The sequence below is a fragment of the Lutra lutra genome, chromosome 9 (genome assembly GCF_902655055.1).
Source record: "Lutra lutra chromosome 9, mLutLut1.2, whole genome shotgun sequence".
Classification (NCBI taxonomy): domain Eukaryota; kingdom Metazoa; phylum Chordata; class Mammalia; order Carnivora; family Mustelidae; genus Lutra; species Lutra lutra.
In genome coordinates, this window is record NC_062286.1 from 83768077 (window position 1) to 83795878 (window position 27802).

The 27802-nt window shown below is 42.6% G+C and overlaps 1 protein-coding gene across 2 annotated transcripts; it reads left to right on the plus strand.

Moving 5' to 3' along the window:
* Positions 1-215: 215 nt before the first annotated feature.
* On the plus strand, positions 216-24039 carry IL18RAP (interleukin 18 receptor accessory protein). 2 transcript variants are annotated; one of them, XM_047747158.1, is made up of 10 exons: positions 216-388; positions 2537-2852; positions 2948-3125; positions 11223-11373; positions 13495-13560; positions 15579-15702; positions 18398-18549; positions 19645-19782; positions 22428-22601; positions 23334-24039. In XM_047747158.1, the coding sequence occupies exons 1-10, from the start codon at positions 319-321 to the stop codon at positions 23696-23698; spliced, it is 1734 nt and encodes a 577-aa protein (XP_047603114.1). In that variant the 5' UTR covers positions 216-318; the 3' UTR covers positions 23699-24039. The 2 variants fall into 2 exon arrangements, with proteins under 2 accessions (XP_047603114.1, XP_047603115.1); XM_047747159.1 differs by lacking the exon at positions 19645-19782.
* Positions 24040-27802: the final 3763 nt, after the last annotated feature.

Consider the following 27802-nt stretch of genomic DNA (forward strand, 5'->3'; position numbering starts at 1 on the left):
GGCACCAAAAGAACACACAGGGTCCAAGTGGTTACCATGAGCTTGAGACACTCTCCCTCCTTTAGAGGTATCAGAAATGACATGCAGAGACTGCCACACACCATTGTGGGCATGGGAAGGCGCATTTGGGTAGGACCCACCCCTTTCAAGGCTTCCTGTGTGACTTGCATTTTGCTCACCGGTTCTAATTTCTTCATTTCTCACTTCTTGACTTCCAGAAATGAAGAGGGTTCTCAGGGAGGAGCTCTGAAACACAACGTTCCACAGCCTGGCAACAGAGCAAATTCACCGAAGTGATGACAGGACCCGGGGAGAACGATGCTTTATTTGGGCTGGATATTTCTTTGGCTTGTCACAGGAGAGAGAATTAAAGAAATGACTACTTCAGGTAGGGTTTTCACTTTTCATGTTAACACTGTGAGTCTTGTGGTCAAGGTTTGAAGTGTCAGGTAATCTGATATATCAACAGCTTGACCTGTTAACGCAGAGAATTTCCTTCCTACTGTTGAGATGGGTGCAGGAAGAGAGAAATGACTGGGGGGGGACAGCTTTCAGCAGATGCCATGCATCAATGAGGAGCCCAGTTGTGGTAGCACGGTGTTTGGAGGGAGCAGCTGAAGAGGAATGAGGGACAGTTTGGTCATCTTTAAAAGGCAATTGCTGTGCTACCGGCCAGCTCAAGTTCACCGGGAGGGAGTCAGAGCATGACGTTCTAAATGGAAGCAGGGAAGAAGACAAACAAAGGAGCCTAATTCTTCATGAAATCTTGGACTCTTTCTAAATGTCAGTTAGAGTTGGATTGTTTTCCCCTCCAGTTTTGTTGAGATATAAGGGACAGACAGCATGGCACAAATTTAAGATACACAGCAAAATGATTTGACTTACGTGTAGAGTGAAAGGATTACCACGATAAGTTTAGTTAATATCCTTTATGTCTTATAGCTACCCAAAAAAGAGAAAAAAAGGAAGCTTTTTTGTTTTTTAATCATGATGAGAACACTTAGAACCCACTTTCTTAACAACTCTCAGATCTATCAGACAGGAGTGTTACCTAGAGTCCTTGTGTTCTCCAGTACGTTCCCAGTACTGCTGTATCTTATAACTGGAAGTTTGTGCCTTTTTGATCACCTCATCCAATTTCCCCACTCCCTAGCCAGCCTCAGGTAACCACAAATCTGATCTCTTTTTTTTTTCTATTATTTGTTTTACTTTTTCACGGTTAGACACTGAAAATAATATTAGATAATTTTATTTGTTCAATTTGTTTGGTTTCTTTTGTTATTTTTTTAAATGTTACTAAATTTCACTTTATTTTATTTTTATATATTGATTTATTTTTATTATGTTTATAAGTTTGGTTTTTGTTCTGTTTTGGTTTTGTTTTGAGACTCCACATGTAAGTGATATCATATGGTATCTGTCTTTCTGACTTATTTCACTTAGTATAATGCCCTCAAGGTCCAACCATGTTGTTGCAAATGACAGGATTTCCTCTTTTTTTTTATGGCTGAATAATATGTGTGGGTGTTTGTGTGTGTGTGTGTGTGTGTGTGTGTGTCCAACTGCTTTATTCATTCATCTGTTGAACAGTCTATTTCCATATCTTGATTATTATGAATAACACTGCTATGACCATAGGGGTGCAGAATATCTCTTCGACATAGTGTTTTCATTTCCTTTAGATACATTTTCAGAAATGAAATTTCTGCATCATATGGTAGTTCTATTTTTAATTTTTTTGAGGGGCCTCCCTACTGTTTTCCATAGCGGATGTACCAATTTATAAACCCAACAGTACCCAAGGGTTCCCTTTTCCCCACCCTCTTGCCAGCATTTCTTACTTCTTCCTTTTTTTCGGTAAGCCATCCTGACAGGTGCGAGGTGTTATTTCACAGTGGTTTTGATTTGCAGTTCCCTAATGATCAGTGATGTTGAGCACATTTTTATGTACCTGTTGGTCAATTATATATGTTCTTTCAAAAATGCGCTTACTCAGGGTCATTGCCCATTTTTAAGTGGTTTATTTGGGGGGTTTTGTTTGTTCATTCTTGTTTGTTGGTTTTGCTTTTGAGTTGTATGTGTTCTTGATGTATTTTGGATGTTAATCAGATATATTTTATTAGATATGGCTTTGAAGATTTTTTTTCCTATTCTGTAGGTCATCTTTACATTTCATTGATCATTTCTTTGCTGTGCAGAAGCTTTTTAGTTTGATGTAGTTCTACTTGCTAATTTTTTTAAAAGATTTTATTTATTTATTTCAGAGAGATAGATTGTGAGCAGTGGGGAGGACAGAAGGACAAGCAGACTCCCTGCTGAGTGGGGAGCCTGATGTGGGGCTCCATCCCAGACCCCTGAGAACATGACCTGACCTGAAGGCAGATGCTTAATGGAGTGGGCCACCCAGGCACCTGATACTTTATTTTTTTTTATCTGGTTGCTTGCGCTTTAGATGTCATGTCCAAAAACTCATTGCCAAGGGACAGTTTCATCTCCTAATGCAGCTCTCTGTTGCTTGGTTCCTTGTGGCTTTCAGATTGCTTCACCAAGAACGTGCTTTGGGAATACTCCTCAACGAGGGAGCAATTTGTCTTATTTTGTAACTTAACAGAGTCACAGACATGCCACTCATCCCACAGAAGTCAACTCTCACCAACCCAAGGTTCTGAAAACTTGCCCTGGAGTGGTTACAAGGACCTATCTGATGTCCAGTGGTATCTACAACCTCCAAATCGAAGTCAACCATGGGAAATAATGAACAACTCTGCTCACATCATTGAAAAGGGCATCCTACACTTTTTGACCATGGAAATACGTAGTCCTGGATCATATATCTGTAGGCCCAGGATTGGGTATGTCCCAAATGCATTCTTATATAAAAACACTCTCCAATCCTATATTATCTGGATATAACATTTATGTTCACAGAGCTTATTACCTCTCCTAGGAGCCCTTGTTGTGTCAAGACCATCTTAGAAGTTAAGCCCAAGACAAAACTACCCTGTATACCACAAAACTCTGTATCACATGAGCAATACCTTCTTCTTGGTAGCACTGCCCGTATTCATTGTCCTAGCCTCAACTGCCAAAGTGACGCACAAAGTCCAGAGATGACCTGGTACCAGGTAAGAATGACTTCTCCAAAGCTCATGTGAGAGTATGGTTTTTATGGTAACATCTCCATAGATGCTTTATAGAAATGTGGGTTTGCGAATCTGAGGTCTAGAGCTTCGCAAATACTTATGTCTACAGAGAAGACCTGACCTTCTTCAAGAAAGTTGTCTTTCTCCTAGGGAGCCATAGAGTGTGATAGTGCAAGTAGGAGAGCCACCTTTTTGCTCAGTGCCAGCAAAATTTCTAAAATTTGAGTGCATTATTCATGAGGGAAGACATAAACTTGCAAACATCCACTAATGCAGAAGACCAGTTGAATTCATTTCTAGTGTCTTTGGAAAACAATGGGCACTTTTAGGGGGAAGGGAGACACCAATAAGTGAGGCCCAGAGGGTTTCTGAACAAAATAGGAGACGAGTGCTTTCCAAAGAGAGCACATCTGAGAGGACAGTTATGGCAAATATAGGTGGCCCAGGTGACAGGTGTCTTGCACAGGTGAGGGGGGCAGGGAGAACAAAAAGGCATTATAAAGAGGAAAGGAGGTGGGGGCAAGGAAGAGGCAATGTTCCTAATGATTTTGAGTTATGAACCACATGTGAGTCAGCTTTATAACAAAGAACACTTCATGTTGCCATGGCATCTTACAGTTTTTACACATGCTAACAGATAGATAAATGCAGCATAAGCATGTCCTTCAACATAAACCCATGGTAGTTGACCCCTGGGCGGTGGAAACAAAGAATAGAATTTAAATTGCCTCCTACACTCGGAATCATTGTTGGAAGTTCAATACTCTGCTGTGAAAAGTCACATAAAATATTAAATATGACTTCAAAACTTGTTTGTTAAATATAAAAATATCATTTTAAATTGCCACTGAAAGGGTCACACAAGGGACCCATGTTTATCTGGTGGCTCTATGCACTCCAAGATTCAGCAATCAGAGAGTCGTGTGGGTACAAGCAATGTGGTGTGAGAAGCCACTTCCTCACTCGATTCCACTGACACAATGGGTAGATAGGTGTTACGGTGCTCGCTATAGAAATAAGCATACGGGGCACCTGGGTGGCTCAGTTGGTTAAATGTCTGTCTTCAGCTCAGGTCATGATCCCAGGGTCCTGGGATCGAGGCCCACATCAGGTTCCCTCCCTCTCCCTCTGCTTCTCCCCCTGCCTGTGTTCTCTCTCTCTCTGTCAAATAAATAAATGATATTTTTTTAAAAAAGAAATAAGTACACAGAGAGAACAAGTGATGTGATGTGTTGTAGGTCTCACATTTGTATTTTAAAGGGCTCACTAAAATTCCAACTTAAGTAACGTATTAATTTCATAACCTTTAAAATGAGGTTAGCCAGAAGAGGCCATGATTACGTTCATTATTTTCAGTTCTCTCTTTTTTTTAACTAAAGATTTCACTTATTTATTTGACAGAGAGACAGAGAGACAGAGAGAAAGAGAGAGAGTGTGTACAGGCGGGGAGGAGTGGCAGGTAGAGGGAGAGGGAGAAGCAGGCTCTCCTCTGAGCAGGGAACCAACTTAGAGCTCCATCCCAAGACCCTGAGATCATGACCTGAGCCAAAGGCAGTCGCTTAACTGACTGAGCCAGCCGGGTGCCCCTATTTTCAGTTCTCTTAAGAACAAAACTCCCCTGGATTCAAAAGTATTTGTGGTCTGGGATGACAGATATTTGCTACGTCAAGGTAGGCTATTCCTAGGCCAGTAAAGCAGGCTTGCCCCCAGTCATTTCAGATCCAAATGCATTTATATTTTCAAGGATTGTACCCCTAAAATGAAGGCTGTTTTCACTCTCAGGGAAACAGAAGCCACACAATAGTTGTCAGCTTTCTGCATATATTGCTCTTATAAAAGAAACCCTAACAGGGTATGACATTCACAGAAGGAAGCTTCATTTCACGTCCTTGAGGTCTTGTCGGAATGTGTTTAGCGGTAAATAGGCATCTGTCCTAAGAGTGGGCAGACAATGGCTCTTGATCATTGTACGTTCTGATGCAGATTCGGATTAAGTCATCATTCAAGTTAGGTTTCCCAGTTGCACGTATGTGTGCGCGTGCCTACATGCACCTGCGTGCACACGTACACACACACACGTGCACAGACACGCATACGTACGTGTGTGCAGTAGCCTGATATGTCCCAGACCTCGCAAAAAGAGTGTATCACTAGAAGTGGTGACATTAGGCAGCAAATAATACACAATGCACCTTTCCTTCATGCTGAATCCCCAGTCCTCCGGTGGTGGGTGGGTCACACCTAAGCCATCTCAGAAGAGATTGCGGATGCTAACACTGACTCAGCAGATGTAAACATGGTGTTATTGAATTCAGATGAAACTCCTGATGGGGGATGCCTCTGCCAGATGTATAGGATATCTCACTGAAATAAATCAATGAGCTTGAGGCTCTGGGGGCTTTCAGATTTTTAATAGACACGTCAAAAAATTTAGGCTTGGCAATTTTTAAAAAAATACGTATTTTTAAAGATTGTATTTATTTAACAGAGAGACAGCGAAAGAGGGAACACAAGTAGGGGGAGTGGAGAAGGAGAAGCAGGCTTCCCGCTGAGTGGGGAGCCCAATTCTGGGCTCGATCCCAGGACCCTGGAATCATGACCTGAGCTGAAGGTAGACGCTTAACAACTGAGCCACCCAGTTGGAACTGGAGATTCTTAACTGAAATATTAAATGACCACAAAGTCAGAGTTAAAGTGAATTATCTGTTCTTTACTCCAAGAACATTTTCACCGTATTTGCTAATTTCTAAAAATATAATAAAAAGTAGTCTACAGAGATTTCATCTTAAATAAAAGAAAATTACATTCAATGAGAGGGCATTTTACGTTCTTTAAGCAAAGCTATGACATGGGCAAAGTCATAACAGGGCAGCGGGAGAAGTCCTTCTGCAATGGCATTGAGACACAAATGTCAGCAACCCCGCTATCTTTTTGTCACTTAGATGTATGCCCCAAGCAACCTTTCCATTGGTGGTTTAGGACACTCTCGCTCATATGCCACACTCACTGGCCACAATGCTGACCTGCCATCACCTCTGAGCCCTGTGTTCCATGGAGTGTATGCACTCAGACTTGCTGCGTTTCCTTCTCATTTCTTTTTGGCCTACTTTTCTCATAGCCACGAGTACTCCTGGCATTCTGTGAGCCTTAGTGACCCAGGGAACCAATGGGTTGGCAAGACTAGTTAGACCAAAGATCAATGTGATTCCGAGTAGGGAAGAAGTAGAAATCATTTTGATTTGATTTCTAAAAAGTATTTTCAAGGTCAGTATAGTAGCCCCTTCAGTTGTTCTCACTGAGCAATTTCAGAGTGCTCAAAATCCTGCACAACTTCCTAACATCTGTTCAGTGCTATAACCCACATGTTGCCTAGCCAATAGTGAAAACAGAGAAACTATTTTCTTCCTTGCCTTGAGCAACATATCGATGCGGTCTATGATTGCATAAGCTTTGGGACAGCTCCATAATGTGGTCAATTCATTTTTAGTTGGCAGGTAGGGGGCTTTTGTTTTGTTTTGTTTTGTTTTTTCACAAGAACTGTGATCAAGCCAATTCATTTTTGTGCTAACATAGTAGAATTTGTAACCCACATTCAAGATTTTACATTTATTCTAATTAAATTCTGATTTGTTGGTTTTAGCTCACCATTCTGCATATCCATTGGAATTTATTTTGAAACCCACCATACTAAGCCATCATTCTCAGACTCGTGTGACTTGAGGATGAGAGGCAGGCATGATAAGTCTTAGCAAAAATACTGAACAGCCTGGCACTGAACAACCAGTCAGCTCAGCTATTGACTCTAGCTGATCCCATGGTCCCTTAATCTACAACTTGGGAAGTATTACTGTTCAGATCACTTAAAAAGGGCACCCAGATGTTGACTCATTCAGCCTATGTGTATCTATTTTATTTAACAAAGACCTCATCAATGTATTTTCCAAATGACTCACTACAGTGAAGATGGAACATCTCCTTTATTCCTATATTCCTCTGAGCCCCTGGTGTATTCATTTTATCATACAGAAAAAAATGACAAGACTAGCATGAATGTTGGTAATGGACAAGCTGGCTGATAGTCACCAACTTTTCCTTTTTGAGAACTCATAAGCTATCTTTCCAATAATCCATTCAAGACTTTGGCTAGAGATGAACATCTAGCTCATTAGTCTACGCTTTTCATGATGTACCCTTTTCCACTTAGAAGATAAATATGAGTACAAAACTTATAGATAATTAGAATGTGGTCAGTTGATGATTAGGGCAGGAGACTGAAGCTGCAGGAGAAGGCAGATGGATCACAGAAAACAAAAGCACAAGGGACACATGAATGGTGAGTGGCTCAACATGGTGGGAGCAGAGAGTGTACTTAGGGTTAGGGCTGAAAAAAAAGGCTGTAGGTTGATTATGTGGTATGGTTATTGGGGGGGGTCCCTCTTGGTGTGATTGAAGTTTAAGAGTATGAATCCTGATCCAGGGAACTAGCTTTGGGGACAGAAAAGAGTTGGTGGATGCTAGTGATATCTTCAAGGAATAAAATACAAAGTGAAATAGTTTGGGGGACATAAAAGAGATGACTCATGTTTTGGGTCTTTCTGGCTCAAATATTCACAACATTTAGCAAGTTGAGACAGTAGAAGTGAATTCAATGAAGGATGCAAAGAGCTCACATAGATCTGGACGTAATGAGTCATTAAAACAGACATGGGAATGTCAAGTCCATAAAGGAGGGTAGGGCTGAAGATGCCCATGCCTGGAGTCATCCCAGAGCAGATAGCAAAATCCCTAGGAGGAGCTCCACTGTGTTGTCCAATGGTGGGGAGAACCACTCCCATAGAATAACACCGTGTGTATTGTCCTCCCTGGGGTGGCTGCACTGCCTGGTAGTATTGGAGCTTGATGACAGTAGAAGGTTACATTTCAATAACTGCTCCACCCAGAATACATTTTCTGTGTTCTTCTTCCTTCACACATTCATTTAAAGTCCCGTTTTAGCATCTTCTTTTCTCCGTGCCTCCGTTCTAAGACTTACTGACATTCTTCATACAGGTTCACATTGAGATGTTCCTCCTTACACATTTTGTTCAAGACTGTTTCATAGCTGAGCAAAACAGCCCCATTACCATCTCTCTTTCCTACTGGAATCATTTGCGATCGTCTTACCAGAATGGGTTCCCCATCATTCTTGACACAAATGGCCTCTCCCTTAACTGTTTTCTTTGATGTTTCCTTTTAGTTCCATCTCATTAAGTCTTAAGAATACATATGAAGTCATACCTCTTTAATTTTTATTTTTTAAGATTTTATTCATTTATTTAAGAGAGATAGAGCCCACAAGCAGGGGTGGGGGAAAAGCAGACTCCCTGCTGAGCAGGGGGCCTGACTCAATCCCAGGACCCTGAGATCACAAGCTGAGCCAAAGGCAGATGCTTAAGCAACTGAGCCACCTAGGACCCCCATACTTACTTTTTTTTTTTTTAAAGATTTTATTTATTTATTTGAGAGAGACACAGTGAGAGAGAGCATGAGTGAGGAGAAGGTCAGAGGGAGAAGCAGACTCCCCATGGAGCTGGGAGCCGGATGTGGGACTCGATCCCGGGACTCCGGGATCATGACCTGAGCCAAAGGCAGTTGTCCAACCAACTGAGCCACCCAGGCGTCCCCCCATACTTACTTTTTTATGAAAAAAAAAATCAGATGTTTTGACCTATTCCCCACTGTGGTCAGCTGAGGTCTCAGTCATGACTCTGCATCCACCCCCCCGTTACTTTCTTGGGTGATTTATGACACACCTCTGCTCCAATTGTCACTCATTCTATGTGATTATTGTATTCTCTAGGGTTTTATCTCTGAATTTCACTCCATGCTCTGACCCTTCTTTTGAAGGGGTCCCTGACCCTTGAGATCAGCTGATCTATATTTAACATTGTCTGCCCCACTTGTTTGTTTTCTTTTACTTCCTGCCTGCAGCTGCCCCTCTCTGACCCATTCTGACGCTCAGGCTCTTTGCCAACTTACTGGAAGTCCCTTCTTGGGCCACAGAAACCACACCGGAGATTTGGAGTAGGGGAATCCCTGCTCCTATGAGTTAGCATGAGAAGTGGAAGGGATTTTCCTCAATGAGAACATGAAACTCAAGAGTCAGAAAAATTCACATTGACCCCCGGTCCTCTCAGTTGCTAGCTCTGGGATACAGAGCAATATATGAACTCCAAAACTTCAGTTTCCTTCTAGATCTGTGCAGTCCAAATCAGAGAATCCTTTGAGTGAATCACATGAGAAAGAATTTTATAATCTGTATAGGTAAGAGATACTTATTATTTTGTTATTTGTGTTCCTTATCTCTGCTTTGGACTGCTGTGATGAAAGATACAGTCTGGGGGCTATTTTTGGAGATTGGAAGCCCATGTGCTACATGGAAGTTAGGGGCTACAGAATTATTGGTACAGTGCAACTCAACCATGCAACAGATACTCATCGAGCCCTTACTATGTCTTAGCCCCTAGTGATACAAAGGTGATTACATAACTCTTAGGTTTCAAGACCTTTCAATTATACATACTTTAGTCACTCAGCATTTACAAAGAGCTTCCTCATGCTGGCCTGCTTGCCGTATACTAGAGACATAAAGACCAAATCCGTCTACATGCAATCAGCCTCTTCACCATGGCCTTATTTCCTATAGCCATACTCCATTTCAGATGTTTCCAGAATGGCACTTACCTTCAATGGAGTGATTCCCGCATATTCTTCAAGGCTCTGATGAGCCTGGAGGGAGCATCCCTGCTTGTTGTTAACTGAGCCAGGGCTGCCCAAGTGCTTCATACTCTGGCTTACTCCTTGGGGTCTGCCGAGCGCTCTCCCAGTCTCAGAAGGCAGTCCAACTCCATATCCTCTGATGAGAGGGATCTATGTTCATTCCTGCCAATGTGTCCAGGATCAGCTCTGTGTCTTGGCACAAAAGCTGTCTCTACACTGATGTAGAAAGAGGTAACTGTCCACAGAAATTACGACCAGAGAGCTATGAGCAATCGTGGAGGTCTGGGAGCATGCAGGGACTGGTTCTGCTGGGAGAGTGCCTGGTCACTCCCTCCGCAAGAGTTACCTCTTGAGTTAGAGTTAAAGACTGGCTGCAGCTTACCCAATGGTGGGGAAAGTGGTGGGAGAGATGTATGGACACATGGATGGAGAAAGAACATGGTTATTGGGGCACCTGGGTGGCTCAGTGGGTTAAAACCTCTGCCTTCAGCTCAGGTCATGATCTCAGGGTCCTGGGATTAAGCACCACATCAGGCTCTCTGCTCAGCAGGGAGCCTGCTTCCTCCTCTCTCTCTGCCTGCCTCTCTGCCTACTTGTGATCTCTGTCTGTCAAATAAATAAATAAAATCTTAAAAAAAAATACATGGTTATTTAGGAAATGGCTAGTAGGTGGAAAGGCAGTAGCAGGAAATGAGAACAGGAAGGCATGGTAAGTTCAGATGGGGGAGAACTTCAGACCTTAGAAGAGCATCCCTGATGGATATGCTAAATAAGGGAAAGAAATGTTCATAATTGTTTGGGTCCTCCATGAGTTCTTTGTTTCTCACTCACCAATTATTCTTTGTCATATCTGTATACACCTGTTTAGTTATTTACTTAATACTTTTAATTTAAATTTCATCTTTTTTGAGTTAAATCTATTTAGAGAAGAAACTTTATATTAGCCGCATACATACACAAAAAAATATTGTCAGTTTCCATAAATATAAATACACACAATTTTAAAAAAAATCATTGAGGTATCAACTCCTTAAAGCACTATGAGTTTTCTAGAATATTCTCAGAGGCCTGAAGTCATGCTTTGGGAAATACTAGGCTAAGTACGTTTGTGGATCAGTCGGCTTTAATGCCTCGATCTCAACAGATAAGGTAATCGTATTTAAAAATGCCTCTCATGAGCCAATGAGAATCTTACAAGTACAGCTTCTGAACAGCTTGGGTGATGCTCTCATTTGTGAATTTTTTCTATTGTTGTGACTAATATTAATAACAATTATTTGGCTAAAGAAGGTTATTTATTTTTCTCGTCCCTTGGATTAGAATGGAAAGCTACTCCCTGAAGAAAGGAGCAACTCAATCCTGGTAGATGAAGTTTACGAAGAACAGGACGGCACATATGTATGTGATTACACGGAGTTGGTTAACACAAGTTCATGGACAGTCAGAGCTGTTGTTCAAGTGACAACCATCGGTAAGAGAGATTTTCATATCAAGATCTGGGATTTGAAACCCCACTACCCAATTAAAGTAAATTCCTTTGGCTTAGTCATGGTTTCCTTTTTTGAAAAAAAAAAAAAAAATTATAATCCTATACTGGTAGTCATAGGAAGCCTTAAATGCACGAAAACATTAATTTTCTCATTAACCTAGATTCCATCCCCCAGGGAAGGCTTAGTTCTGGATCACATTCAAATTGTCACAAGTTGGGCCACCAAGGGGGTGAGTCCAGAGAGAAGAGGGCCTTGAATGGAGGCCGGGAGGATTGCAGTACTTGGAGGGGTTGGGACGAAGGGTAGGATTCCTAGAGGAGCTAGAGCAGGGGTGTGAGCACCGAGGGAAACTGCCCCAGGGCGAGTGACTAAAGTATCTCCGGGCTGAGGGAGTGAAGCTCTGCCTTGGTGCTGAAGTTTGAGAACTCATCATAGGGTCTGGGAAGATGGCAGTCATTATTTATATAAGTGACTGGGTACTGTTGGAAGGATGGGGAGAAGAGCTGTAAAGAAAGTGAAATTGATGACATGGGAGAGAGATCATTTCAAGGTTCAAGACCTTTTGTAGGGAAGAGGCCTAGAGAGTGAACAGCACAGCAGAGAGCAAGGAAGAAAACTGATAAGCACAAGAACCACACAGAAAGTGGAGCCCTCAAACACACTGGGAAGTGAGCAGAGAGGCAGAAGGTGAACGGGAGAGTAGGGAAGCAGGGAAGCAAAAGACGAGAGGGTTCCAAGAGATGGCGTCCAGCAGTGTCCAATGGTACTGGGAAATAAAACTGAAGAAAAACTCCGTTGTGCCCAATGGAATTAAGTGCCAGGAGGTTACTGGGGTCTTGAGCCAAAGCAGTATCTGTAGAGTGATGGGGGCAGGCATCGAACTCCACGTAAAGTGAAAGAATGAGGATGAGCATAGAGAAGGAGAATGAATGCAGCAGGGAAATGAGGTAAAGGGATTTTTCTCTGTTTTAAGATAGAGAGACTGGGGCACCTGGGTGGCTCAGTGGGTTAAAGCCTCTGCCTTCAGCTCAGGTCATGATCTCAGGGTCCTGGGATCCAGCCCCATGTCAGGCTCTCTGCTCAGCAGGGAGCCTGCTTCCCCCTCTCTCTCTGCCTGCCTCTCTGCCTACTTGTGATCTCTCTCTGTCAAATAAATAAATAAAATCTTTAAAAAAAAGTTTAAGATAGAGAGACTGAGCATGGATAAATGCCAACGGGAAGAAGTGGTGGGAGAGGAGGAGAGGGAGAGAGAGAAGGAGAGAGAGAGAAAGAGAGTGGGGCAAATATACAAGGGAGAACTGGAATCTTTGAGGGAAAAAGTCCCTGAGAAGTAAGAGGACAACGTCTAGAGCAGAGGTGATGAGTTTTCCTTTATCAGGAGATAGGACGTAGTCAAGAGGATGTTTGACCATGGCGCTCTATTTGACAGTTTGGGGCAGGAAGTTAAGGGATAAATGAGTAATGTGGGGCCAGACTCACCTTTATTTTGAAGTAAACCACGAACTGGGTAATGGAGGGGGTGGAGTCCAGGCTGACTGATGTGGGCATTTTCTCAGGTGTGTCCTTCTTCTGAATTACTCAGCCAGATGGTGCTAAAAAGCAATCTTGTAGGAGAAGACAGGAATGGGGGCTCAGGTCTGTGATGGTTGAGCAGGGCTGGTGTGGAAGAGAATGCACCTTTTGCTAACACCTGCGGCCTGATGTCCTGGTCGTTTCTGGAGACTTCTTCTTTTTTTTTTTTTTTTAAGATTTTATTAATTTACTTGACAGACAGAGATCACAAGTAGGCAGAGAGGCAGGCAGAGAGAGGGAGGGAGCAGGCTCTCTGGGGAGTAGAGAGCCGGATTTGGGGCTCGATCCTAGGACTCTGGGATCATGACCTGAGCTGAAGGCAGAGGCTTTAATCCACTGAGCCACCCAGGCGCCCCAGAGGACTGTTTTTCATGTGGAAACCTAAGTCCCTAGCCTTATAGAATATGACTCGAAATTGAAGAGGGAGTCCCAAAGCATTGAGATCAAAGTACCCTTTTGTATGCATATCTTCAGCAAGCAGGCTTTCAGATTTCCCAGTGCACATAATAATTTCTATTTTCCTCTTTTAGTGAAAGACACTAATCACAAACCAGATATTCTGGATCCCATCAAGGACACACTGGAAGTAGAACTTGGTAAGGTGGGTTGTGTTATCGCCATTGAATGACACTGTGCTTCTGGGAGCAGGTCTAAGTGTGGTATAAGGAAAAGAGTCTCAGGATTTTTTAAAAAGATTTCATTTGTCAGAGAAAAAGGGAGAAAGAGAACACAAGCTGGGGGAGTATCAGGCAGAGAGGGAGAGGGAGAAGCAGGCTCCCCACTGAGCAAGAAGCCCACGGCGGGACTTGATTCCAGAACCCTGGGATCATGACCTGAGCTAAAGGCAGATGTTTTACTGAATGAGCCACCCAAGCATCCTGAGGCTTGATATTTGAAATCAAACAGAATTGAGTATGAATCTTGGCTCAGCCAATGGCTACTTTTGTGACCTTAACGGAGTTACTTATTCTTTCTAAGCTTCAGGTTTTAAATCTGTAAACAGACAGAAGAAAACTGACCTCATCTGGATGAATCAAGAAATACAGGCTAATGTATCTTAGGTGGCTGGTGTAGCGGACATGATCAATAGGTTTTAGATTCTTACTTACTCATCCCAGAAGCAAGTGTTACATATATTATTAGGTCCATTGGTGAGTCTGTAAGTTCAACCAATTTACCAGCTTGAATAGCATGAATCTTTGCAAACATGGTGTTTGGTGTGGCCTTTAAGATAATTATAGAGGAATGCTACATCCCCTCATATTCCCAAGTAGTGTCTTCTTTTGGGTAGAGGTGCTAAGTGACTTTCCTATTGGTCTCTTTGTATTTTTTTTAAGATTTTATTTATTTATTTGACAGACAGAGGTCACAAGTAGGCAGAGAGGCAGGCAGAGAGAGAGGAAGGGAAGCAGGATCCCTGCCTGGCAGAGAGCCTGATGCGGGGCTCAATCCCAGGACCCTGGGATCAGGACCTGAGCTGAAGGCAGAGGCTTTAACCCACTGAACCACCCAGGTGCCCCGGTCTCTTTGTATTTTAACAACTTCAATAACATCTACATTTTTGCACACAGTAAAATAAGAACTGCTCAACTTAAAACCAAGGACTGTTTATTCCAATAAAATAAGCACTCTTTTAAATGCTAAAATATTTATAATTATAAATGGCAAAATAGGTACTATGGTAAAAGACCGCTAGATGGCAGTATCAGTGTGTCCTGATTATGGAAATGGAATTTGCAAAACCAGTGGCATCACAAGAATGCAAGGAAGGAGGAAAGAAAAAAAAAATTAATAATTCAAAAATAGCCAAGCTACATATGGTTCCAGTGAATTTTGAAGAATTACAGGGCAGGGGGACATTATTAAGGTGCAAAGATGATTTTTTTTTTTAAAGGTGAAAATTTGGGTTTAAGGCAGAATGTATCTGGATAGCCCCTATGGAAAAAATGGGTAGAAAGAGGATAATGTAATAATATGCATCCCTACCTTGTTCAGGAAACTGATGGATAGCTAAATAATTTCTTCTTTAAACCACATTAGCATAACCTCACAATTTTATTTTATTTTATTTTTAATTTATTTGACAGTCAGAGATCACAAGTAGGCAGAGAGGCAGGCAGAGAGGGGCGGGGGGTGGGGTAAGCAGGTTCCCTGCTGAGCAGAGAGCCCAATGCGGGTCTCGCTCCCAGGACCCTGAGATCATGACCTGAGCTGAAGGCAGAGGCCTTAACCCACTGAGCCACCCAGGTGTCCCTCACAATTTTAATTTAATATGCAAATACTGGTCCGCAGTAAAATGTTCTTTGTACTGAACAGCAGCAGCGTTAGAAGGACAGGCTGGTCACTGAGGACTCCTCATTTTCCCCGTGTCTATCCTCCAGCCACATCAGAATTCTTAGTGCTATGACTGTATAGCCGCAGGTTTGAGATACAAGTATTGCCCATTCTTGTTTGTTTCCAGATGAGAAACAGCTAGGTTTGGTTACCCCTGGCACAGCTGTTTTTTACCTACAAACATGATTGCAGTCATGAATGATCTTGAGGTGGAATGTCCCTCCTGAGAACAAAGCGTTCTCACGGACTTCCTATTTTTTTGCGTCACCTTCATTTTCAGGAAAGCCTTTAACTCTTAACTGCACGGCACGATTTGGCTACCAAAAGGACTTTATGCCTGTAATAAAATGGTACATTAAAGATTCTGACCGGGAGTGGGAAGTCCCAACATCTGAGGAGATCAGGTAAGAAGGAAATTAGCAGACTATTATTATTTCTAATCCACACTGAATGCTTTCACCTTTGGAAACCTTAAAAATGCTGGAGGGATGGGGTGACTGGGGGATGGACACTGGGGAGGTTATGTGCTATGGTGAGTGCTGTGAATTGTGTAAGACTGATGATTCACAGACCTGTACCCCTGAAACAAATATAACATTTAATGTTAATAAAAATAAATGTAGACCCAGAGGTGAGCCGGCAGGCCAAGTTGACAGTGTGGCCACTAGCGCCCACTAGTGGTGAATAGAAAAGCACGGAAATGCGAAGTTCAGGTTCATTTTATTTTATTATTTTAAAAAAATTTTTTTAAAGATTTTATTTATTTATTTGACAGAGAGAAATCACAAGTAAGCAGAGAGGCAGGCAGAGAGAGAGGAGGAAGCAGGCTCCCTGCTGAGCAGAAAGCCCGATGTGGGGCTCGATCCCAGGACTCCAAGATCATGACCTGAGCCAAAGGCAGCGGCTTAACCCACTGAGCCACCCAGGCGCCCCTATTATTTTTAAAAATTTTTAAAAAGACTTTCTTTCTTTCTTTCTTTCTTTCTTTCTTTCTTTCTTTCTTTCTTTGACACACAGAGAGAGAGATCACAAGCAGGCAGAGAGGCAGGTAGAGAGAGAGGGGGAAGCAGGCTCCCTGCTGAGCAGAGAGCCTGATGTGGGGCTCCATCCCAGGACCCTGAGATCATGACCTGAGCTGAAGGCAGAGGTTTAACCCCCTGAGCCACCCAGGTACCCCCAGGTTCATTTTAAACAGCAGTTTCTGATAAGCCATAAAATATCTAAGTTTTGTGAATATTTGTGAACCTCAGTTTGTAGCAACAGTTTGATGCAGCTTTAAAACATCAGGCTGACAAGCAGACAGACATACCCACCCAGGCTGCCTGAATAGAAGTAACACGTCCAGCCAATGGGAAAGAATGCTGCCCTCCCCCTACCCCATTTTTCCCAACGCCTTCCATTTAGAGTAGTGGTGGGTTCAGGCATCCAAATCTTCAGTTATTAACAGTCTGGGATGTATCTGGAGGAAAATGCACAATAATGAGTCTGACCAAAAATATGTAAAGTGAGGAACAGTTGAAGCAATCCAAATGGAAAAGAGGATTAAGAGACGGGATATCTGTCTTGAAGTCCTTACGTTTTATGGAAACTAGACTTAGTTTGTTGCTCTCTGGAGCACAGAACCCCAATTAGTGGACAGAATTTACTGGGAAGACAGTTTGGCTTAATAGAAAGGAAAACTCTAGCTATTCAGAGCTATCCAGCACCTCATGAAGCTGAACTCTGGTCCCTGGAAGGATTCAGTGTTTGAATCTAATCAGTCAGGACTGTCACTAAAAAAGAGTCTCTTGTTTTTCCAAAATCTGTTCCCAAGTAATAGTTTACGGATTAAGCACTTCCTTCTGATTCTTAAAACATTTCAATGAACAAATATAATATTTTGAAAAGTACACGTTACTACGAAAATTAAAGAACAAATTTTGATAACAATATTAGAATTTAGCAAGAACTTCTTAGACAAGAGAAGTCACAAAAGCGCTCGGGTTCAAATATCTGTTTTCCACCTATTGGCAATGTGACCTTTGACCCCTGCAAGACTCCATTCCACCACCTGTAATCTATGGACACTTATGTCCACTTTCCAAGATCCTGGTAGGGAGCTGATATAGTAGAGGTGACGTGCTCGCCTGACCAGTAAGAAGCATTCAGTGAATGAGTTGGTATTGCAGGGTCCAAGCAACACAGCCTAAAACCCCATCCATATAAACAGTATCCCTTCATGTAAAGACAGACTATAGATTGGCAACTGTAGAGAACCCAGACTGTGAATAAATACTGAGACTTACAATTTGCTGGATGGGGCAGAATGGCTTTAGGCTCAGGACTCAGGCTGCCACTTGCAAGCACAGTGACCTTGGACTGTCACCTACCTACTGTTTGTGTTGGTGGCCAAGTCAGGTGGCCAAGTTGGGGTGTTCATACTCTTACTTCATGGGGGCTCCTGTGAGGTGAGGCATGAAGGAAACGCGATAGTCCACATTTAGTGTTCAAAAGAGTGAGCACAGATACATGATAAATCCCTGGTGGAAGTGAGTCAATAGTCAATATTATTCTTAAAGTATTTTTACTGTCTGTTTTCTTTTTTTAAATTTTTATTTATTTATTTATTTAATATTTTATTTATTTATTTATTTATTTGACGGAAAGACAGAGATCACAAGTAGGAAGAGAGGCAGGCAGAGAAAGGGGGGGAAAGCCGGATCCCTGCTGAGCAGAGAGCCCAACACGGGGCTTGATCCCAGGACCCTGAGATCATGACCTGAGCTGAAGGCAGAGGCTTAACCCACTGAGCCACCACACACCTCTTTACTGTCTGTTTTTAAGGGAAATGCTTAGAGTAATAAAAGTCAGATGAGGCCCGCCAGAAATTAAATCCTGGTATAAATGCATAAAATGATGCCTAGCAGATTCAATAATCAAAAAATGCTACCCCATGATCAGATGGTCAGTCTTATGTTCTTCGGGCATCTCCCTTTACTCTTCGATCCCCTAGCTCTTCTGAAAGCCAAACTGTTTGGCAGCTAATATAAATGCCAAATATTACAAAAGGTGGTCAGTTTGTGCTACTGAATGTGTAGGGTGTTCATCCTTCTTTCCTAGTGTAAAATCTACCAAAAAGGATAAAGTCATTGCCCGTGTTATCCACTTCAAAGAAGTTACTCAGAGGGAGCTTCGCAGGAAGCTTATTTGCTTCGCCCAGAACTCCATTGGGAACACTACCCAGTCCCTCCAACTGAAGGAAAAGCAAGCAGGTAAGCCTGGAAGGTTGCCACACCATGCACACAACTGCTTTATCTGAGAGGAGAGGAATTTTCCTGAAGAATTATAATGATGATGATGACAGCAATTATACTTGCTAGTCGCCGGACACTCTGCACTTCACTTGTATTAAACCATTTGATACTCTGACCAAGGACACATCACTATTAAGTTTCATATCAGTGATCCAGAACTGGTGATCTTAACTAATACCCTATGTATGGGAGCTCTGTTAGAAAAACCTGTCATTCATTCATTCACTTACTCATTTAGTCAGTCTACAAATACCTAATAGGTACCGTGCTAGGACCTAGCCCCCTGTTAGGGTTTTCTTTTCCTGCCTTCTCAATTCAGAGAACATGATGATCAGGTATTGGAGTCAGCCTGCTTATTACTCTGGGTGGTATGTGTAACGTCACAGATCACAGCCCTTTAAAGGTGGAGTGGAAATTCCTGGTAGAGAATAGTTTTGAAATTTCTTGAAGAAGACACTCAGCGATAAGCTTGATATCATTCATTCAATTAATAAATTAATTAATAAATGAATAAATGCAAGTTTTGAATGCTACTGAGGCTTACAGGAGACAAAATTTGTGCTTGGCCATAGTGGATGCTCTGTAATGGGGCTCCAGCTAGGAGAGGGGTGTGGAAGGTCTGATGTGTTAGGTATGGTGGACGGTATGAAATGTAACCAAGCCATGCATAGCTCCTGGCCTCAGAAGTTTAGACTTTACTGGTGATGATAGTGCATGAAAATAATTTATAATATGCAATGACAGGATGTAAATGGGTTGTGTGGAGGTTTATGGGAGAAAAATAACTAAAAGTGGCCATGATCAGTTTCCCTGGCCACCCCAATCAGGAATGGCCCGTTCCTGTGAACTGTCTCCAATTCATTGCAAGATGGTCCCCTCGAGATGTAATTGTACATGTTTCCAGCTTCAAGAGGATGCTTCCAAGAGAAGTGATTTTGATAAAATAATAGCATCAGAAAAGGTGCTGGGTGGGTCCACAGCATTGGTTAGAATGTGGTCTTGTCCCAGGAAAGCTGTCTCTGCATTTGCTCATGGCTGCCATGTTTCCCCCAGTGGTGTTCCTATACATCCTGCTTGGCACGGTCATGACCCTGGCAGGCATGCTGACGGCAGCTGCTCTGCTCTACATGTACTGGATTGAAATAGTCCTGCTGTACCGAACCTACCAGAGCAAGGATGAGACCCTCGGGGGTAAGGCGACCCACAACTTGCTTCTGAATTTTCCTCTCTGAACTGACTTAGAGGGAGAAACTCAAGAAATGCATGTTCCCTGGTAGAGAAGGTCCTGTCACTCAGCCTTTGAGGCCTTCTTCCACGTCTGGTGGCTTCAAACCTGGGAGAGCTGGGAGCAGGTGGAGGCACAACTTCTTCTCAGTCCATTTACCAGGAATCTTGCTGACCAGCGAGGCTATTGTAGATAGAGCATGTTGAGCTCAAAAATAATCTCTCTGCTCACCAACCTAATGCAATATGACAAATGACCCAACATCCCCGTGCCTTAGTTTCCTCTCCTATAAAATGAGATTGTAATCACCATTTTGTAGTGAATGCTCTGAGGACTCACTGAGTTAAGACATAATAATCATTTAGAAGAGCATCTAGCACATAGTAAACATTCACTAGAAGCCAACTGTTATTGTCTCTTGAGTACTGAGTGCATGCCAGTCAGGTGTATTGGTGGCTTGAACTGTCACAGTGATCCTGCAAGCCTGGCACAGGGACATGAAGTCATGGGCCCAAAACTGAACTGCAGGGATGGTGCTAGAATTGGAGATTTGGACCCAGATGATTTCTTTTAGAGCCCCCATTAGCTATTACCTTGATTGGCCTCATCTATAAAATGAGGGGCTTTGAAGATGGTGGCAATGTTCAAGAAGTATGAAAGTCTATAAAATCCAAGTACTATTAAAATGAATGCACACTTCCCCAGGAGACGGGATCATAGTACTTACTAGTGTCTGCTTCTTTAGGATAGAAGAGCTTGCTTGAGCGTTTTTCTAGCCCCAGAGGTCCCTAAGATCAGAAGATTTGCAGTTTTAGTGAATGATTCTCTTGCTTGGAAAGGGCAGTATGCCTTCTGCTGGATTCCCAGGCTAATTACTTCCCATGTCAGTACTTGTCCCGCACTGAGAATGCAGTAAGGAGCTGTCAGATCTACAGGAAAAGGACAAGTAACGCGATGCATCAATTGTTCCTTTCATGCAAGAAATCCTTAAGCCAAGACTGTTTTTTGAGAATTATTTCTTTAAATTGGTTCTTTAGCTTTTACGAGTTGAGCAAGTTATTTAACCAATGTCTTAGTCATTCCCCTAGATGACTTATGCTTTTTTTTTTTTTTTACTAAAATGATATTTATCTTAAGATTCTAGAGCTAGTACAGGAGAGCCCATCAACCATGAACATTTTAAATCTGCCCTTCCTCTTTTCACTTTGCATAGACAGTAACCTATTGAGGAGGCAGAACCCGGTTTTAAGGCACGGTGATTCATTGCCCTTCTGTGGCCAATCTAATGTTTTACAACAAAATGGCTATTTCCTTAGAAGTTAATGCTGGATACCCAAAATTTTAGAGAGACATAGATGGGCGAAGTTGCAAAGGACCTACGCGAGAGGTCCAATACTCCCATTCGCTAACTTCATTTCCAAAGAAATTTAATGTTTCCAGGTTACAGAAAAATCCAAGCCTGCTGGAGTTTCACAGGGATATGGAAGGAACAGAGGTGACTAGGGTGTGTCACACATTTAAATGACACAGCCCTTCTCTGCTGGCCATGCCCCATTCCCCCAGTCCCCGCCCCCCCCAGCAGTGAGGAACTTTGCAGATGAGCCTTATGGGCCTCCATTCTTCGGCATTCTTCAGCATCCCCCTTTCTTGTGTCCTGGACCTCCCCCCTCTCTTCTTTTTCTACTGCTGGCATTTCCATCCACTAGGGGTTCTCTTTATGTCCTGTTCAGCAAGTGTAGCACCAATAGCATCAGCCCCCCACCCCCAACCCCAGGCTATCATTTGCTACTGTAACATTTCTATTTGTCAGCCATTGTGCAAAGGACTAGAATATGACGCAATTATGTCCAGATGCCGATGCCCATGAGTGAACTTTAGAGATTTTCTCCCTCTCTTGGTTGGTTAGTTACATAGCACATCCCAGTACTCAACGTGCATTTGTCATAACCTGCTCAACAGAGGCACATGAGACTTTACAAGTACCCTGAAACGAGTTTTGTAAATATGATTTCCCATCTGGAAAGCAGGGGTAAAGGATATTTATCCTTCGAGCCTACTGTGAGCTGGACACCAAGCACTTTATATACCTGATATCATGCAACCCTGAAAACCGTCCACCAGGGCGTTCTTATTACAGCCTTTCACACACAGGGATTCTAAAATAGGTGCATGTGCTGTTGGCTCTGTCCTCTGCAAGGTGCTGGGTCTTGGCAGTGCTTTGCTAGCTGGATGTTACCTCGCTTTGACAGAACAGAATCTTTGATGTGTAACTCCTGAGACGGCAACAGTGCGGTGCAAAGAAAACTCAGAGGAACCCCTGAGTATGTGTGATTTAATCACAGAAGCCACAGATGTTTGATCTGACCTCAGTGAAAAGGCAGGAGTGCGTCATAAATTAGAATTCAAATCCGGTGGGATAATCGACACCACTCAGCAGTGTGATTCTGAAATGGACACAGATGCTGCTTTTTATTGTGACATCAATTCAGTAAGGAGCCCGAAACTTAATTTTTGCCCATATGAAGTAGGATACAAAGCCCATGTAGAGATACCACGATAGTGAGGCATAGGTAAATGGTTGAATTTTTTTAAAATTGTTTTTCTTCCTCAGATAAAAAGGTATTTGATGCTTTTGTATCTTATGCAAAATGGAGCTCTTTTGGGAGTGAGGTCACTTCCTCTCTGAGCGAGGAATATCTGGCTCTGAATCTGTTCCCTGAAGTTCTGGAAAACAAATATGGATACAACTTGTGTTTGCTCGAAAGAGATGTGGCCCCGGGAGGAGGTAGGTCCTGCGTGCCAAGAGAAGATCTAGAACAAAAAGGACAGTTGAAAACAAGTGCTCTGTGGGCTTTCCTGTCATTCCTTCTGTTGGGATATACCTCTTCTGGAAAGTTCCATGAGCTTGGAATAGGTTGGGCCACAGTGCAGGAGAACATGTATTGCAGAGACATGTTCTGTTGTCCAAAAAAAAAAAAAAAAAATCCATCTTCAGAAAAAATGACTGGGCCCTAGGGAGGCCTTCCTGAACAAAGATAGAGTTCCTACCTCCTCTGTAGGAAGTCATCTCTGTTATCCTAGGCTTTGTAAGACTCTACTGGCCACAACCCTCAGCACTGGGTAAGGCACTGACCACTCATCAGATGTGCAGATCTCACTCCGTACCTCCCTTCCCCTTCCCCAGGCATCCCACCAGGGAGCCTAGGTCATCCCATGCCCCCCTGTTATCCCAGCCGGCCTTGTGCCAACAAGCTCTGCTCCTAGAGGAATTGAGCATTTGAGGACATGGAACACAAAGAGAGGCATGTAAATCTGAGAGTCATCTGAGACCAGAGTATATCTTCAAGTGTCAGCAGAGCTAATACTGAAAAAGGGGCATAGAAAACCATGCTTGCTTTTCTCCTTCCCCAAGAGTGCCTTTGAAAGGAACCCTCTGGGTAGATCTGGGAGACTCAGAGATTTGGGGTTATGGAGACTCCAGGTTTAGCGATAACAGTTTCTTGAACTCTTTTTCCAGTGTATGCGGAAGACATTGTGAATGTGATTAAGAAAAGTAGAAGAGGAATATTTATCTTGAGCCCCAGCTATGTCAGTGGACCTAGTGTCTTTGAACTACAAGCCGCAGTGAATCTGGCCTTGGATGATCAAACACTGAAACTAATTTTAATTAAGTTCTGCTCCTTCCAAGAGCCAGAGTCTCTACCTCATCTTGTGAAAAGAGCTCTCCGCGTTTTGCCCACAGTCACTTGGAGAAACTTAAAATCAGTCCCTCCCAATTCCAGGTTCTGGACTCAGATACGCTACCATATGCCAGTGAAAAACTCGAAAGGATTCAGGTGGAACCATCTCAGAAGTATCCCTGAATTTTTTCACTGGAAATGACTCAGTAAAACAGAAACCACTGGGAGGAGCTCCCAGCCTAGGAAATGGTGAAGCAGACCTTGAACCATCTCCTCCCTGTCTCTGGTGAGTAGAGATGTGGATGGACAGAACACACAGCACAGATTGAGCTCATAGAAGATGGGAAGTGTTTTGTGACTCTGAGCAAGACTGGCAGGCCTGGGAATAACCCCGAAGCTCTGGATAGTGCCTCCGATAGCCTCTGGACAGAGGGAGACGACATTCTCTGGATGCTTGCACACATTCAGCACATAATGCCCCTCAGACTTTCCAAGCGGTCTGAGCTGAACTGGCAGATACAGTCACTTTTGTTTTGTGTTTATCGGCTACCAGGTCTGCTATTTATTATATATATCAATTTATATCTATTTGCAATCAAATAAATATTATTTTATTCGAAGTGACTGATTTAATCTTTGTCTAAAGCTTTTCTGTAAAAAAAAAAAAAAAAAAAAGTTCTTGCTCCACATTCACCTACTGACTCTGGAGTGCAGAAAGTAAGTGGGAAAGGCAGAAACCAGAGGGGGACAGGTGCACATGGGGCCACCATCAGTCACTACTCTGTCCTTAAGGGAAGCGCACCCTCTGAGCAGAGGAAATAGAGGAAGGAGCACTTCCTGTGATGGGCAAGGCAGGTAGCCTTATGCCGGACACAAGGCTAGGGGAGCAGCTGCTCCTTGTCCTGCTGGCCATTGGGCAGGGCATGAAGAACACCACCTTACTCCGGTCCACTGGAAATGGAGACCAAGCAGGTCATCATGACCGGGCCAATGAGGAGACAAGGAACAGCTTAGCACTTACAAGGCAGAAAGGCAATGGCAAGAGTTAGCAGCCAAGGTACAAGTCTGGGAAGTGTATACATTGTTTAAAAGACAACAAGGATGGAGCTTGGACAGAGCTTTGGTCTGAGCCGCTTGCCATTGAGGCTGCATTCCTTTCATGTGCTTCCTGACCTACTGATCTCAGCTGAGTCCTGAGTAACAGGGCAATATGCTAGAGTACCTAGTAGTTTTCCTGACCGCCAAGGCGGATCACATTCTTGTAAATTCATTTTCCTTAGGAGAGTTCAAACTATAGTCACAACAGTGTTCTGCTCCTAGAAGACTATAAAATCTTCACCCTCTGCCATCCCTGTCTGAATGGAATGATTCGTCTGAGCAATAAAGACAAGCAACTTCTGGGTTCATTCAAATGTAATGTGTCACATTCCCTGGTACGAACACGATCCAAGTTCAGAATGGCGAAAAGGCATCATTGTCTGGCTACCGCTTGGAGCCTGTATGAAATGCTCTTGAGTGGTTTTTCCACAGAGGCTCCCACATCAGAAAAACCACTGCGGCTTTGGCACCAAGCGACATCCTTGTTGGGAATTTCAGTGATGAAGTTAAAGATGAGTTAAAAGGTATAAATTATTCCTGGAGGAAGTTTCTTGTGGGAAGGCTCATTATAGGGTCTCAGTGGGGAAAGTATCCACACTGTCATTGTGCCCTTGTGCTATGGTGATGGCCAGCATCCCTGCTTTCCCTGCCAGCTGCTCACTGAGCTCTAAGACTCAGAAACCTCTTTGGGCCAGTTGACCCAGGTTTATTTTATTCGAAAATAAATTTTGCTAAAACTGATCGATCCAGTGGTCCACAGTTTTGTTCTTAGCATAACAGAAGCTCACCCTGAGCCTCAGGTTTGTACATACTCAGAAAAGGCCACGGGAGGGACTACCTAAGCCAACATTTTATAGAATATACTCTTTCTAGGTTGGTGGAGACACTGAAAATGACAAATCAGCCTTAGGGACAAAGGTTGATTTACACTTCTTACATGCAAATCAACCAAAAAAAAGCAGGCAACTGAGACAAATATTCTATGTATAGGAGACGAATGGTAATTAAACAGTTGAACTCAGTGGAATACAATGGGAAAATAGCATAATTTCCCCACTCCATTTTCTAGATAAGGTGACTGTATGTTCAGTTTCTGGTTTACACCTGTTGTCCTTCTATAATAACCTCACTCTGAAAAGGTGCCCTAGTTTGGATGATGGTCATTCTGTCTCTAATATACACTGGAGAGTACTCCTTACTAACCCTGGATGTTACCTCGGGCAAATCTCACAGCCATCCTGGCATCTTCTGGGGTTTAATACCTACATTTTCTATCTCTGTTATTTCCAGATTGCAGTTCTAGGTAATATGGAGTAAGTACACACCACACTATCTCTCCCATTCTTTGCAGCTGTAAAATATGGATCACATGCTTAGAAAGTCAGTTTCAGAATTTTTAAAAGGTAAACCAAGGCAGAATGATTGGAGAGGACTAGAATTCAAAGTTTCATGATTTTATTTTCCTCTGATATACCTTGGCTTGGACTCAATACAGTCTGAAACCCAGAAGTGGATGTTGGTAATTACAGAGTGTTCCAGAAGTAGCCCTCTCATTTCACTGTGAAGATCGGGAAATGAGTTTCCTAACACTCGTATTTTTCTCCTTTCTATGTTCTTTTACTTCCTGGCCCCTACGCAATTCTGCAAAAGCAGAGGTAAGAGGGCCTTCATCTCTGTGGAAGGGGGATTGTCCCTTTTGATACAAGAAACTGTGGTCCCCAGAAAGTGTGGCAAACATCTTTCGATTGTTCTTTTTGGTCTCTCTGTTTTCTTACCATTTAGGTGTGGAGATAGAAGCAGTTGAAGAAGTGCACTATAGGGTATATAAACACCAACATTCTAGCCAGAGAACTGCAAAAAAAGAGGTTAAAAGGCCTCTAGAATCAAAAAGTGCCATGAGGATTGAAGACAGAAAGGAGCCCAGAAAAACAAAACATGAGGTTGCTTGCAAACACCTGAACTCATCCTTAAGCTTGTACATATGCACAAATCTGGCCCAAAATAGAATACTATAATATTGAGAATTGAGCTATAGAACAGGCCACTTCCAGAGTTCCAGACTGACCACTGAAAAGTGTATATGTATAATAAGTCTGAGTAGAACTGAAAGACAATGAAATAGAACTGATATTGAAACCACAAGCCTGGTTAGAAATTGGGGTGTGAATCCAACTAGGTCAAATACTTGCTAAACAAAAACAACATTCTACCTAGGATTTCAACAAGACCCAAATCTGCATAACAAAATACTTAAAATGTTCAGGATACAATCCACTGAAAGCAAAGAATTATATCTTCTGATAAGTTTTCCAACATAGGTAGATACAATATATACGTTAACTACAACATAAAGGAAGAGGGTATGAGAACTTATATGGTGGTAAGGCATCTACATATCTCTTGATGTGGTAAAATATTGATTCTAAATAGAAAGTGAAACATAAAAATATTATAACATAAGTATGTTATATTTAATGCCTTGGGCAATTGCTAGAACAAAGAAAAAGAAACAAGCTTGGGGGCGCCTGGGTGGCTCAGTGGGTTAAGCCACTGCCTTCGGCTCAGGTCATGATCTCAGGGTCCTGGGGTCGAGCCCCGCATCGGGCTCTCTGCTCAGCAGGGAGCCTGCTTCCTCCTCTCTCTCTACCTGCCTCTCTGCCTGCTTGTGATCTCTCTCTGTCAAATAAATAAATAAAATCTTTAAAAAAAAAAAAAAGAAACAAGCTTGAATGAAAATAGAATAATGAAGTTATTTAAATAACCTAAAAGAGGGAAGGAAAAGGAAAAGAAAAGGATAAAAAAAACTGAGAAAGCAAACAGAAATCAAGTAATAAAATGGTAGGGGCGCCTAAGTGGCTCAATCAGTTAAGTGACTGCCTTCAGCTCAGGTCATGATCCCAGGGTCCTGGGATCGAGACTCATTTCAGGCTCCCTGCTCAGGAGGGAAGTCTGCTTCTCCCCCTCTCCCTGCTCATGTTCTCTCTCATTCACTCTCCCTCTTTCAAATAGATAAATAAAGTCTTCTTTAAAAATTTGAGAGATAAAAGTAACAAAATGGTAGACATAAATCTAAACATATCAATGATTATATTAAATGTAAAATGTATAAAAATAGCTAGTAAAAGGCCAACATTATTAGAACACGTTCTTTAAAAAATGACCTAACTGTATTCCCTCTACAATAAACATCTCAGATATAATGATATAG

What these genes read in the sequence shown, in the direction of transcription:
- IL18RAP (XM_047747158.1), top strand. Translation starts at nt 319, where the DNA reads ATGCTTTATTTGGGCTGGATATTTCTTTGGCTTGTCACAGGAGAGAGA. An exon ending in ATCTGTAGGCCCAGGATTGG is followed by an intron (nt 2,853 to 2,947) that starts GTATGTCCCAAA and finishes TACCTCTCCTAG; the next exon opens with GAGCCCTTGTTGTGTCAAGA. An exon ending in CAAGGATGAGACCCTCGGGG is followed by an intron (nt 19,783 to 22,427) that starts GTAAGGCGACCC and finishes TTTCTTCCTCAG; the next exon opens with ATAAAAAGGTATTTGATGCT.